We start from the raw sequence: 15,000 nt of genomic DNA on the forward strand, positions 1-15,000 counted from the left end.
GCTGTAAAACAAACAGGTTAGCGTTTAGGATGTTACGCAGTAATGGTGGCAGTGCCAATAAAAACTCTGAATCTTTTAGATTAACCCTTTTCTTTTATAAAAACTCTGAATTGTTTTCTTTTTCTTTTTCTTTTTCTTTTTCTTTTATAAAAGAAAATCTTGAAACCGTGTTTGTTGACACCTGTGATAAGGTGTAGAACAGTGCCTTTAAGAGACCACCTTAGCCCTGTTCTGTACAGTACTGGGTCAGTGTGATGTTAAACTGGTGCCTGGTTTATAAGAGACCACCTTAGCCCTGTTCTGTACAGTACTGGGTCAGTGTGATGTTAAACTGGTGCCTGGTTTATAAGAGACTACCTTAGCCCTGTTCTGTACAGTACTGGGTCAGTGTGATGTTAAACTGGTGCCTGGTTTATAAGAGACTACCTTAGCCCTGTTCTGTACAGTACTGGGTCAGTGTGATGTTAAACTGGTGCCTGGTTTATAAGAGACCACCTTAGCCCTGTTCTGTACAGTACTGGGTCAGTGTGATGTTAAACTGGTGCCTGGTTTATAAGAGACCACCTTAGCCCTGTTCTGTACAGTACTGGGTCAGTGTGATGTTAAGCTGGTGCCTGGTTTATAAGAGACCACCTTAGCCCTGTTCTTTACAGTACTGGGTCAGTGTGATGTTAAACTGGTGCCTGGTTTATAAGAGACCACCTTAGCCCTGTTCTGTACAGTACTGGGTCAGTGTGATGTTAAGCTGGTGCCTGGTTTATAAGAGACCACCTTAGCCCTGTTCTTTACAGTACTGGGTCAGTGTGATGTTAAACTGGTGCCTGGTTTATAAGAGACCACCTTAGCCCTGTTCTGTACAGTACTGGGTCAGTGTGATGTTAAGCTGGTGCCTGGTTTATAAGAGACTACCTTAGCCCTGTTCTTTACAGTATTGGGCCAGTGTGATGTTAAACTGGTGCCTGGTTTATAAGAGACTACCTTAGCCCTGTTCTGTACAGTACTGGGTCAGTGTGATGTTAAGCTGGTGCCTGGTTTATAAGAGACTACCTTAGCCCTGTTCTGTACAGTACTGGGTCAGTGTGATGTTAAGCTGGTGCCTGGTTTATAAGAGACCACCTTAGCCCTGTTCTTTACAGTACTGGGTCAGTGTGATGTTAAACTGGTGCCTGGTTTATAAGAGACTACCTTAGCCCTGTTCTGTACAGTACTGGGTCAGTGTGATGTTAAGCTGGTGCCTGGTTTATAAGAGACCACCTTAGCCCTGTTCTTTACAGTACTGGGTCAGTGTGATGTTAAATTGGTGCCTGGTTTATAAGAGACCACCTTAGCCCTGTTCTTTACAGTACTGGGTCAGTGTGATGTTAAACTGGTGCCTGGTTTATAAGAGACCACCTTAGCCCTGTTCTTTACAGTACTGGGTCAGTGTGATGTTAAGCTGGTGCCTGGTTTGTTCCTGGTTCTAAACTGGCCAAGTACTCTACAGTGTCTTTAGGCAGCATGCCTCAGGACTCTACTTGAGTGAATAGTCAAGTGGATAAAAATGACTTCTATCTTTGTATGTTTTTGTTTGTTGGTTTGTTTTTAATGAGCTATGCACCGTACACTCCAGTGTCTATGCAGAGATTGTGTCAAGCTTCCTGATGCACCACTCTTGACGCCAACTGACTTTTCATTCCAGTGTCCTTACAACACAGCACCTGACGTCCTCAGAAAGAGCAGCATTTTCTAACGTTTTAAATACATTTCCCTCAGAAAGAGCAGCATTTTCTAACGTTTTAAATACATTTCCCTCAGAAAGAGCAGCATTTTCTAATGTTTTAAATACATTTCCCTCAGAAAGAACAGCATTTTCTGTTTTAAATACATTTCCCTCAGAAAGAACAGCATTTTTTTAACATTTTAAATACATTTCCCTCAGAAAGAGCAGCATTTTGTAACGTTTTGGATACATTTCCTTATTGTGCCTTTGAAAGGATGGAAATAAAGATGGTTTTGTTTATAATCGTGCCCTAACCCAGTCAAAAGTTACCTGTATATAAGAAAAACGGTATTGGGGGAGGGGAGGGCATTTAGTGAAAAGCTCCTGTTGATTGGTCGATATTGAGGGTAGGGCTGTGTTGTTAATGGTAAGTAAAGCTTGAGTCTTGATTTTTTTTTTTTTTTTTTTCTTTTTTTATTGGAATAACGTACTTTTTTTAACTAAACATTTTATATGATTTTCTTTGGCCGTGTAAACATTCTCATTGCTTGGTGTATCGTTTCTCCAATTAACACAAACACGCACACAGACACGCACACGCCCACACACACACACACACACACACACACACACTCGCACAGATTCTCAGTGTGCCCTATGTTTTCATTTCACTATTGTATCTGTAGCTTTCGTTTGTACCACGCTGACATTCCCTCTGGATAAAGAACAGAGTGATGAGGGAGAAATGAAGGTCTAAAATGACAGAGGGATGAAGGAGAGATGGAGATGTAAAATGGTTATTAAAACAGGGATGATAATCTGGTCGCTGGTCTCCTGGTATTTTGTCTTTATCTTCCTTTTCCGTCAGCCTGTGTGTGTGTGTGTGTGTGTGTGTGTGTGCGTGTCTTTTTTTTTGCTCCTTGGGTCTTAAATGTTACATACACACACATACACATACACAGCACACGTCTCCTGGTGGTGTCCAAATTACTGTCACCTTGTTGAATCATCCTGAGATGAACCAATCACAAAAAGTATTTCATATATTTATTAATTTCAAATATTAATTTCATATTATGCATTTACTGTGGAATACTGCGTAAAGAACTTCTCACTGCGGAGTGTGTAGTGTGTGTGTGTGTGTGTACATGCACATGGCTATGCATTCATGTGTGCCTGTGTGTGTGTTTGTGTATGTGTTTCTGTATGTATTCAAGTGTGCCTGAATGTATGTACGTGTATGTGTACGTATTCGTGTGTGTGTGTGTGTGTGTGTGTGTGTTTATATATGTATTCGTGTGTGCCTGAGTTTGTGTGTGTGTTTGTGTGTATGTTTGTGTATGTATTCGTGTGTGTCTGAGAGTGTGTGTGTTTGTGTATGTGTTTGTATTCATGTGTGCCTGAGTGTGAGTGAGGCGTATTTAGAGGCTTGTCACCAACCCCCCACATTCTGCCTGAGTGCTGATCCCCTAACCCACACAGGCCCCAGGTCCAACCACAAAGGTCCTCGTCTGAGCGGGGCCTGTCCCGTTTCAGATGGGTCATTTAGCCCAGGGCTGTAGAGCAGATCTGTTAAAACTTCTCCCCACTCGACTCAAGATCCAGCTGTTCTGCCGTATTTTGCATCTTAGTCTGAAATAAAACTCATGTCCTGAAGTTCTTCCATTTTGGTATTTTCTCTCTCTCTCTAATTCACAAATGGGAATAAAATGGTTTATTCTGTACGATTCAATGAATAATTTGATGAATTGAGTTTCTGGTTCACATACAGGAAAATAAAAAAGAAAAGATAAAAGACTTAAAAATGAAAAGTAAAATTTGAAAAGCTTAATAAGTGATAGTCATACTGATACTTGCATGAATTACATCTTGGTGCCGGTCCCCATCCCACGCTCTAATCTGTCTATTCTCACACTCCTGCTGGAATTCCCTCTAATCTGTCTATTCTCACACTCCTGCTGGGAGGACCAGAGAGAGCAAAGGAGAGAGTTGTCTGAGGAGATCAGAAAGAAAACAACAGACAAGCATGTTAAAGCTAAAGGCTATAAGACCATCTCCAATCAGCCTGATGTTCCTGTGACTACAGCTGCAAATGTCATTAAGAAGTTTAAGGTCTGGGTGGGACTGTAGCCAGCCTCCCTGGACGCGGCCACAAGAGGAAAATCAAGCCCAGATTGAACAGAAGGATAGAACGAATGGTAGAAAAAGAGCCAAGGAAAACTTCCCAAGAGATACAAGCTGAACTCCAAGGTCAAGACACGTCAGTGTCTGATGACACCATCCCTCGCTCTTTGAGCAACAAAGGAAGACGACCCAGGAGGACTCCACTGTTGAAAGAGAAAAGTAAAAAAAAAAAAAAAAGCAAGACTGGAATTGGTTAAAATGCATATTGACAGACCACAGTGCTTCTGTCAGACTGTCCTTTAGACAAACGAGGCACATCACTTCTACGTTCACAGATGAAAAAATGAAGCTTTCAAAGAGAAGAAGACCAGACCTGCTGTGAGACACAGAGGAGGACGGGTTATGTTTTGGGGCCCAGACCTGCCGTGAGACACATGGGAGGCCGGGTTATGTTTTGGGGACCAGACCTGCCGTGAGACACAGAGGAGGCTGGGTTATGTTTTGGGGCCCAGATCTGCTGTGAGACACAGAGGAGGCTGGGTTATGTTTTGGGGACCAGACCTGCCGTGAGACACAGAGGAGGACGGGTTATGTTTTGGGGCCCAGACCTGCCGTGAGACACAGAGGAGGCCGGGTTATGTTTTGGGGACCAGACCTGCCGTGAGACACAGAGGAGGCTGGGTTATGTTTTGGGGCCCAGATCTGCTGTGAGACACAGAGGAGGCTGGGTTATGTTTTGGGGGCTGCTTTGCTGCGTCTGGTACGAGGTGTCGTGAATCTGTGGAGGGGACAGTGAAATCTCAAGGCTATCGGGGTGTTCTGGAGCGAAACACACAGCCCAGTGTCAGAAAGCTCTGTCTCAGTCACAGGTCACGGGTCTTCCAACAGGATAATGACCCAAAACACACAGCTAAAACACACCCAAAAATGGCTCAGAGCCAAACATTGGACTATTCTGAGGTGTCCTTCTATGAGCCCTGATCTGTTTCCTATGGAACATGTATAGAGAGAGCTGAAACATGCAGTCTGGAGAAAACACCCACCAAACCTGAGCCAGCTGGAGCAGTTTGCTCAGGGAGAGTAGCTCAGACTACCTGTTGACTGAGGGAGAGAGATTCAGACTACCTGTTGACTGAGGGAGAGAGGGTCAGACTACCTGTTGACTGAGAGAGAGGGTCAGACTACCTGTTGACTGAGGGAGAGAGGGTCAGACTACCTGTTGACTGAGAGAGAGGGTCAGACTACCTGTTGACTGAGGGAGAGAGGGTCAGACTACCTGTTGACTGAGGGAGAGAGGGTCAGACTACCTGTTGACTGAGAGAGAGGGTCAGACTACCTGTTGACTGAGGGAGAGAGGGTCAGACTACGTGTTGACTGAGGGAGAGAGGGTCAGACTACCTGTTGACTGAGGGAGAGAGGGTCAGACTACCTGTTGACTGAGGGAGAGAGGGTCAGACTACCTGTTGACTGAGAGAGAGGGTCAGACTACCTGTTGACTGAGAGAGTAGCTCAGACTACCTGTTGACTGAGAGAGAGGGTCAGACTACCTGTTGACTGAGAGAGAGGGTCAGACTACCTGTTGACTGAGAGAGTAGCTCAGACTACCTGTTGACTGAGAGACAGAGATTCAGACTACCTGTTGACTGAGAGAGAGTGGGTCAGACTACCTGTTGACTGAGAGAGAGGGTCAGACTACCTGTTGACTGAGGGAGAGAGATTCAGACTACCTGTTGACTGAGAGAGAGGGTCAGACTACCTGTTGACTGAGAGAGAGGGTCAGACTACCTGTTGACTGAGGGAGAGAGATTCAGACTACCTGTTGACTGAGAGAGAGATTCAGACTACCTGTTGACTGAGGGAGAGAGATTCAGACTACCTGTTGACTGAGAGACAGAGATTCAGACTACCTGTTGACTGAGAGAGAGGGTCAGACTACCTGTTGACTGAGAGAGAGGGTCAGACTACCTGTTGACTGAGAGACAGAGATTCAGACTACCTGTTGACTGAGAGAGAGGGTCAGACTACCTGTTGACTGAGAGAGAGGGTCAGACTACCTGTTGACTGAGAGAGAGGGTCAGACTACCTGTTGACTGAGGGACAGAGATTCAGACTACCTGTTGACTGAGAGAGAGGGTCAGACTACCTGTTGACTGAGAGAGAGGGTCAGACTACCTGTTGACTGAGGGAGAGGGTCAGACTACCTGTTGACTGGTGCAGAAGTCTCACTGGGAGCTACAGAAATCGCTTGTTTACAGTGATCACCTCTAAAGGTTGTGCAACAAAATATCAGGTTATGGGTCTGATCATTATTGTCCATTTGTCTATTTTCATTCGTTTTATTATTCAAAATATTCAGTTGAATCAAAAATCAAAAGCAAAGTCTGATTTCTATTAAATATGGAACAAACAATGATGGATGCCAATTACTTTTGTCAGTCCAAGATATTTCAGAGAAAATGGTGGGTTCTTCTTTCTTCACGGAAGGGTACCAACACATCTGTTATATAAACCGATATACTGTTACATTGAGTCCTATGTATGAACCAATATATTGTTACATTGAGTCATGTGTATGAACCGACATATTATATTTAGTCATGTATATGAACCGATATATCGTTATATTGAGTCCTATGTATGAAGCGATATATCATTATATTGAGTCCTGTGTATGAACCGATATATTGTTATATTGAGTCGTGTATGAACCGATATATTGTTATATTGAGTCATGTGTATGAACCGATATACTGTTATATTGAGTCATGTGTATGAACCGATATATCGTTATATTGAGTCATATGTATGAACCGATACATTGTTATATTGAGACCTTGGACTACTGAACGAGTATGATGTTAGTGAATGCGGCAGAGCTGTTATAAAACTGAACCATATTATGGATAACAGACATAGCCGTTCCACAAAAAAACAAAAGATGACATGTTTATAAATAAGAGACTGTCTAGAGAAAAAGAAAAACGAAAGATCAGACGTCTATGAAATGAGAGAGAGACCGTCTGTAGAGAGGAGGCACAGAGGGGCTGTCTCAGTCTGGTTTTTTTATTGTGTAAAACATATTCTCTAAGAAAGACAGAGACAAAGCAAACAGTGGCAGTTTTTACACACGCTCAGGGTCCCAACACAAACACACACACATACTCTCACACAGACAAACACACACACACACACCCCCACTCCAACACAAACACACACACACACCCCCCCCCACTCCAACACAAACACACACACATACTCTCACACAGACAAACACACACACACACCCCCACTCCAACACAAACACACACACACACACCCCCACTCCAACACAAACACACACACACACACCCCCACTCCAACACAAACACACACGCTCAGGGTCCCCCCTATGTCATTCTCATCCTTATAAAAAAACAACAGCTCATCTGATTCATATTCAGCTAGACACACACCCCCACTCTGACACAAACACACACACACACACACACACGTGCTCTCACACAGACCAAAATGCCACTTAAACAGACCATATACCCCACTGAACCCATATTATTAAGACATACTGTACCACAAACACTCACCATGTCCCCACACTCACACACACACACACACACACTCTCACAGACAGTACACAGACACACACACACACACACACACACTCTCTCACAGACAGTACACAGACACACACACACACATGCTCTCACAGACAATACAAACACACACACACACACACGTGCTCTCACAGACAATACAAACACACACATACACACACGTGCTCTCACACAGACCAAAATGCCACAGACCATATACCCCAGTGAACCCATGTTATTAAGACATACTGTACCACAAACACTCACCATGTCCCCACACTCAGACACACACACACACACACACACTCTCTCTCACAGACAATACACACACACACTCTCTCACATACGGACAGAGGACATACTGACACACACTGTGTGACTGTGTGATGTGATTATACATACAAATATAACCCAAAACCACCGAACACCAATTCAATTCAGTTCAATGTCAATAACACAGACCTGAAAAGTCCCAGCAAAGGAATGGGACATTGTAACGTCTTTCTTCGCAGAGCCTTTGTCACATGACTGCCATGAACAACAAACAAACAAACAAGCAAACAAACACACACTTGCTCATACAAACTGTTAATGACAGTAAAAAAAACAAAATCTACCTTTAATCTTTTTCTTTCCACTGAATTGCACTGCTAAATAATTCAGGTACCTTGTTCTTCAAAAGGAGTGTAATGCTAAGTAACAGCCAATAGAAAGAGAGAAAGGAGGACCTTAAGGAACAGCCAATGGAGAGAGAGGAAGGAGGACCTTAAGGAACAGCCAATGGAGAGAGAGGAAGGAGGACTTTAAGGAACAGCCAATGGAGAGAGAGGAAGGAGGACTTTAAGGAACAGCCAATGGAGAGAGAGGAAAGAGGGTCTTGGTGAACCAATCAGAGGGGAGGATATATGACATTCATATTGTAACTGTAAGGTTAGGTGGGTTTGGCTTTAAATTCTGCATGGGGTGACGGCTAAAGGCACTTTATACTCTCTCTCTCTCTCTCTCTCTCTCTCTCTCCCTCTATCCCTCGCTCTCCCTCTCTCGCTCAGTGCATCCTTCTCTCAGACTGTTCAGCTCCTCATCATGTCTTGCCCTGTCTGGCCCAAAGTTAAGAGTCTTAGGATTTCCTATGAAGCAGACATGGACGGGGCTTGTTTTTTGTTGTTGTTGTTGTTTTTTTTTTTTTTTAAGTATACACCCTCCTCTTGTCGTCGAACAGGCGTCTGAGGGAGTACACCTGTGTGAAGGCCACGCCCACCATCACCAGCAGGTTGGCACACGACCAGAAGGAGACCTTCCACAGGTTATCTTCCAGAAGGTTCCGGTCCCGGGCCTCGAACGCCCGCAGCACCGCCTGCATCTGACGGCTCCGCTCCAGCCGCCGGTGCACCGATTCGATGGACTCCTGCAGAGAGAGAGAGAGAGAGAGAGAAACAAACTGAGAATGGGAGGTGTGGGGGGGGAGCTATTAATTCAATCCAACAGCATTGCAATGTTCCAGGTCTTATGTGTGAAAAGGCAGTATGGTTCACTAACACAGACAGCTCTGATACACCAGCCATTCAGTGAGTGAGTGTGTGCATGTGTGTGTGTGTGTGTGTGTGTGTATGTGTGTGTGTGTATGTGTGTATGTGCGTGTGCGTGTGTGTACGTGTGTGTGTGTGCGTGTGCATGTGCGTGTGTGTATGTGTGTGTGTGGATGCACAGTGTAGACGTGGTTCCCCTGTGTTTAATTCACTTATGAGAGAGACAATATAACTGAATCTGGGGCATTATGAAATGGCTTAAGTGAGAAAGAATCAGTCGACAGAGAGAAACACAGGGTGAAGAGGACAAAACAGACACAGCGATTTGTGTTTTGGACCAATCAGAGGGGAGGATATATTTGTGTTTTGCTGTGGTGTTCAATAAAAACAGACACAGAGATTTGTGTTTTGCTGTGGTGTTCAATAAAAACAGACACAGAGATTTGTGTTTTGCTGTGGTGTTCAATAAAAACAGACACAGAGATTTGTGTTTTGCTGTGGTGTTCAATAAAAACAGACACAGAGATTTGTGTTTTGCTGTGGTGTTCAATAAAAACAGACACAGAGATTTGTGTTTTGCTGTGGTGTTCAATAAAAACAGACACAGAGATTTGTGTTTTGCTGTGGTGTTCAATAAAAACAGACACAGAGATTTGTGTTTTGCTGTGGTGTTCAATAAAAACAGACACAGAGATTTGTGTTTTGCTGTGGTGTTCAATAAAAACAGACACAGAGATTTGTGTTTTGCTGTGGTGTTCAATAAAAAAAAAAAAAAGAAAAGAAAGAAAGGGAGAGTGATGGGTAATATGCTAATGAACTGACCAGCTGTCTCTGAAAGTGGTGGAACTCTTACCCTAATGTCCTCCAGTTTATATTCTAATAGGTTCTCAGGTTCTCCTAGTCCCGCCCATTCATCGTCAGCTCCCGCATCATTGGCCGGTAAGTCCAGGATGACCTCGAAGAAGACCATCTTCTCTGAGAATCGACTGAAACTGTTGTCAAAGCAGATCTGGTAGTCTCCTTCTTCCGTTGGCTCCACCCTAGACATGCCAAAAAAAGCCAACCAATCACAGACAGTTAGCATTAGGAACCAACCAATCACACATACAGCAACAATAACAACACATTGACTGAGAGGAACAGAAGTAACTGAGGTGTTTTGTCTGGGAATCCAGAGGCAGAGCATCAAAGGGGAAAATGACTCTCCTCTCTGGACTGCAATACCTTGCCAATGGCAGCAGGGCACAGTCACAGTGGAGACAGACTAGCCAATAACAACTCAAGACGACCCTCTCCAAAGAGAAATCTGTCCAATTAAAGACATCGCAGACAGAGACGTTGGAGAGAGAGGGAGAGGGAGAGAGAGAGAGAGAGAGGGAGAGTGAAAGAGAGAGAGAGAGAGAGAGAGAGAGTGAAAGAGAGAGAGAGAGAGAGAGAGAGAGAGAGGGAGAGAGGAAGAGTGAAAGAGAGAGAGAGAGAGAGACAGAGACAGAGAGAGAGAGAGAGAGACAGAGAGAGAGACTGTACTCACATGTGAACGCCATCTGAGCGCCGGTACTCTGAGACCAGGTGGAATCCTTGAGGAGAAAGTATGGAGAAGTCAACGTCCATACCTGCTCCAGCTACAACCTGGACAACACGCGCACACACACACACACACACACAAAGGTGATTATACATGAAATTTCACAACAGATATTCCATCATTCTGTAATCTCTCTCTCTCTCAAACAAACACACACACACACACACACTTCTACCGGCACACAACAGGTGAAATGACACCTGTCATCTCTCTCACACACAGGCTGGATAGTAAGCACACGCGCACAATGCGCGGTGACGCCAGATGAATGTTTCAGGATGTAAAACAGGATGTAGCCGTCTGTCACTTCCCCTCACAGAGAACGGTAGCACCGCTCGGCTGCACTTAGGAGGTCGCCTCCCGTTAAATAAACATCACAGGCGCACCCTTCTGACCTCCTCTCCCCATGCAATGCATATACAAACGAAAGGAATCTCTGAGCAGCCGCTGAATTTAATCGGTATAAACACTAATTTGCAGTTGCGTTGTGTCAAACAGAGATGTGTTCAGTTGTGCAGTCTATCAGCACTTACTTCCGCTATGTTCATCTTTCATTACTGATTGACCTACTGAGTATTCTTTACGCCATAACGAAGTAAATGCAACATAAAAACGAACGATTATTCACGACGAAATTCAAAGTAACGACTGCCAAAACGACACGTTTGACGGCAGCGTGTCTGTAAGAATGTGGGCCAATCTTTTTCATCAATATCATCAATGCTGTTCGTAAAAATATGTTAATTAAACATTCTTAACGGTAGATTTTACCGTTAAAATATCTGAAAAACAAATCAGCTGTAATGTATGTGACCCGTATGTCCAGGTACCTGGAACTCCACCTCCATGGTGCCGTTTTTCGGTGCCGTTTGGAAGAAACACTCGCTTCTTCCTGCTGGTAAGAGAAAGGTTAATTCACTGTCTTGACTCTGGCTGAAAGCACCTATAGTTGCGACACAGGATGCAGCGATCGCGGTGATAAAAATGCACCCAGCGGCACCCTTGATTCCTGTCCGCTGATGCCAGTCCATAGCGAAAAGTTTCCACGCGAGTTTTGTTCGACGATGGAGTTGAAACTATAGACATGTCATGTAAGATGCGTCTCTTTCCTCTACCATCAGTACCCGCCCCCTTAGAAGAACTCCTTTACGACCGTGATGCTAACCAATCAAAACGCACCGAGTGTCCCTCCACTCTCCAATCCCTACTTACAGAGGCATACGTGTGTGAACCAGATATAAACGGGTTATAACGATATTAATAGTGACAAGCGGAGCAAAACAAACAAAATCCTAACCATATCTACTGCCATGTCATTTAAACGCTGTGGTATTTCAATAAATGTACACTCAAATTTACTGTTTTTTTCTGACAGTTGTCCTTCCTAGCAATAATTCCGATTTTTAGTAATCTTAAAGTAATGAGTGTGTGTGTGTTTGTGTCTGTGTATGCGCGAAAGACAGAGAGAGAGAGAGGATAAGACAGCTTATTGAATAATAGTAATAATAATAATAATAATAATAATAATAATAATAATGGTTTAAATAGATTTTTGTTGTTGGCTTCTCAATGTCAGTGTATAGCATGTCTCTCTTTCCACAGAGTGCTGTTCAAACACAAACAGTTCTCCCTTGGGGGGTTTAACTTACCATTTCACACTCAGAGTACACATAACAAAAGTCAGTGCTCTCAGTTAAAGCCCTTTTTAAACAAACAAAACACAGAGCCCTGTAAGTGAACAAAAAAAGTGAACAAAATGAGAAAGAACCCAGTTCACTTTGCATTCACACTTTCTGTTTACTTGAAAGAGGACTCAGTTCTGTTTCTGCTCCCTGCCTGCTCTCACAGTGTCTTTCTCACATTAGACTGACTTGAAACACAGGGCCCTTTGAAGTCTTTTAGAACTCCTTTAGAACTCTTAGAACTCCCTTAGAACTCCTTTAGAACTCTTTAATGACTGTTTTAGAACTCTTTTAGCATCTCTTTTAACAGTTCTGAATTGTGACTTTTCACTACCACTGCTGCCTTCGGCAGGGATTACACTAACTGGCTGCAACTCACCCATTTTAACAGGTCTGCCTATGCTCTATGACCTCACACATTTTAACAGGCCTGCCTATGCCCTATGACCTCACCCATTTTAACAGGCCTGCCTATGCTCTATGACCTCACACATTTTAAAAGGCCTGCCTATGCCCTATGACCTCACCCATTTTAACAGGCCTGCCTATGCTCTATGACCTCACCCATTTTAACAGGCCTGCCTATGCTCTATGACCGATTAGCTTCTGAAAAGAACGAGAGAGTGAGTGAGACTGAGAGAGAGAGAGCGAGTGAGACTGAGAGAGAGAGGGAGAGAGAGACTGAGAGAGAGAGAGCGAGTGAGACTGAGAGAGAGAGGGAGAGAGAGACTGAGAGAGAGAGAGCGAGTGAGACTGAGAGAGAGAGGGAGAGAGAGACTGAGAGAGAGAGCGAGTGAGACTGAGAGAGAGAGGGAGAGAGAGACTGAGAGAGAGAGAGCGAGTGAGACTGAGAGAGAGAGGGAGAGAGAGACTGAGAGAGAGAGAGCGAGTGAGACTGAGAGAGAGAGGGAGAGTGAGACTGAGAGAGAGAGAGCGAGTGAGACTGAGAGAGAGAGAGCGAGTGAGACTGAGAGAGAGAGGGAGAGAGAGACTGAGAGAGAGAGGGAGAGAGAGACTGAGAGAGAGAGGGAGAGAGAGACTGAGAGAGAGAGAGCGAGTGAGACTGAGAGAGAGAGAGCGAGTGAGACTGAGAGAGAGAGGGAGAGAGAGACTGAGAGAGAGAGAGCGAGTGAGACTGAGAGAGAGAGGGAGAGAGAGACTGAGAGAGAGAGGGAGAGAGAGACTGAGAGAGAGAGGGAGAGAGAGACTGAGAGAGAGAGAGCGAGTGAGACTGAGAGAGAGAGGGAGAGAGAGACTGAGAGAGAGAGGGAGAGAGAGACTGAGGAAAACACAGCATGAGGCCCTGCTGCGGAGAAAGCCATGGAGAAAATCCTAAAAGATCGCCTGTTCCTGAAATGAGCTGACTGTACACAGGATGTCTCTCACATGTTGTGAGTTTATGTATATTTTTAATGCGGCTCATTTCTGTACTTTAACACTGCACTGGAAACCAGTCCTTTCACCGCACTGGAAACCAGTCCTTTCACCGCACTGGAAACCAGTCCTTTCACCGCACTGGAAACCAGTCCTTTCACCGCACTGGAAACCAGTCCTTTCACCGTACTGGAAACCAGTCCTTTCACCGCACTGGACACCATTCCTTTCACTGCACTGGACACCTGCAGCTGCTGTTTTGAGAGGTTTCTCCCCTCATCATACATCAGAGAGCACAAAGCAGTCTCCTCTACCCACACAGAGGCTTGTCACTCACCAGCAATGCTTCTGACTTTTGTGTATGTTTGTTTGTTTGTTTGTTTGTTATTTATTTACTTTTTAGCCGTCTAACAGGTAGTGGAAATGTATAACTGCTGATTAGTGCACGCTGAGAATTAGCAGACAAAGAGGTAGTGAAAACGCTTTATGTTCACAATCGGAAAGTCATTTTCCAACATTGTCTGGTTGGGTTTCATTTCACAGGATCTGAGTTTGATTGCAACTGACATTTTGGCGAAAACACTATGAATGCACTTAAATCAGCTGAAAAGGGCGGAGGGTGAAAACATGTTTAACACTTTGACCGTCTATGTCCTGTGTCACACAGGTTATACAAAAATCTTTTGATATTCTGCTGTCTGTGCACTAGATGGCAGCAGCAGCATATCCTACTCAATAAAAGAGCCCTTTCTCCTTGCTTTCTCTTTCTCTCTGTCTCCCTCACACACACACACACACACACACACACACACACGCACGCACACATGCACACGCACGCACACACGCGCGCACACACACACGCACGCACGCACACTCATACTTGTACTTCTGTCTTTGTGAGGGTACTCATTGACATAATGCATTCCCTAGCCCCTTACCCTAACCTCAACCATCACAACTAAATACTTCACCCTGACCTAACCCTAATTTTAACCTGAACCCTAAAACCAAGACTTCACCAGTCAAACAGCCCATTGAAGAGGTGAGGACCGGCCAAAATGTCCTCACGTTCCCAAAATGTCCTCACTCCCAAGGTCTAAAACTCAAACTGGTCCTCACAAGGATAGTTGTACAAGTACACACACACACACACACACACACACACACACACACACACACAAACACACACACACACACACACACACAGACAAAAACATCAAACTACGGAAATAATATACTGATACACGCCCAAAGAGACGCAGACCACCGTGTGTTGCTTCCTGGTCTGTTTGCAGACTGTGAGGTTTCCTTCCAGAGATGGCAGAGTCGGTCGTAGCTTCTCCGTGTCCGCAGGTGGACGGTCAGGTGACCCGCGTGCACCGTAAGCCTGGAAACCGGCGTCACATCGTGTTAAACATTC

At 44.6% G+C, this 15,000-nt stretch overlaps 3 protein-coding genes across 5 annotated transcripts in view; 2 read left to right on the plus strand and 1 right to left on the minus strand.

Moving 5' to 3' along the window:
• The window catches only part of LOC115816703 (dynamin-2), a 38,767-nt gene extending 38,678 nt beyond the window's left edge, over positions 1-89 (plus strand). For all 3 annotated transcript variants that reach the window (XM_030779767.1, XM_030779768.1, XM_030779769.1), the window contains exon 20: positions 1-89. This exon is cut by the window's left edge. The gene's annotated coding sequence lies outside the window, so the exon portion shown is untranslated.
• Positions 90-8,599: 8,510 nt separating this feature from the next.
• tmed1b (transmembrane p24 trafficking protein 1b) lies at positions 8,600-11,555 on the minus strand. The gene is made up of 4 exons (XM_030779772.1): positions 11,355-11,555; positions 10,471-10,568; positions 9,793-9,979; positions 8,600-8,818 (listed from the first exon to the last, which is right to left on the minus strand). Exons 1-4 carry the CDS (start codon positions 11,553-11,555, stop codon positions 8,600-8,602), a joined length of 705 nt encoding a protein of 234 aa, XP_030635632.1.
• A 3,342-nt stretch (positions 11,556-14,897) lies between these two features.
• LOC115817104 (tumor necrosis factor ligand superfamily member 10-like) overlaps positions 14,898-15,000 on the plus strand; it is a 1,945-nt gene continuing 1,842 nt past the window's right edge. The window contains exon 1 of the mRNA XM_030780350.1: positions 14,898-15,000. This exon is cut by the window's right edge and continues 48 nt beyond it. Within this exon, the coding sequence (XP_030636210.1) occupies positions 14,898-15,000 (103 nt within the window).

Source organism: Chanos chanos, chromosome 7 (assembly GCF_902362185.1).
Source record: "Chanos chanos chromosome 7, fChaCha1.1, whole genome shotgun sequence".
Classification (NCBI taxonomy): domain Eukaryota; kingdom Metazoa; phylum Chordata; class Actinopteri; order Gonorynchiformes; family Chanidae; genus Chanos; species Chanos chanos.

What these genes read in the sequence shown, in the direction of transcription:
- tmed1b (XM_030779772.1), bottom strand. Translation starts at nt 11,555, where the DNA reads ATGGACTGGCATCAGCGGACAGGAATCAAGGGTGCCGCTGGGTGCATT. An exon ending in CGCTCAGATGGCGTTCACAT is followed by an intron (nt 9,980 to 10,470) that starts GTGAGTACAGTC and finishes TGGCATGTCTAG; the next exon opens with GGTGGAGCCAACGGAAGAAG. An exon ending in ATAAACTGGAGGACATTAGG is followed by an intron (nt 8,819 to 9,792) that starts GTAAGAGTTCCA and finishes CTCTCTCTGCAG; the next exon opens with GAGTCCATCGAATCGGTGCA.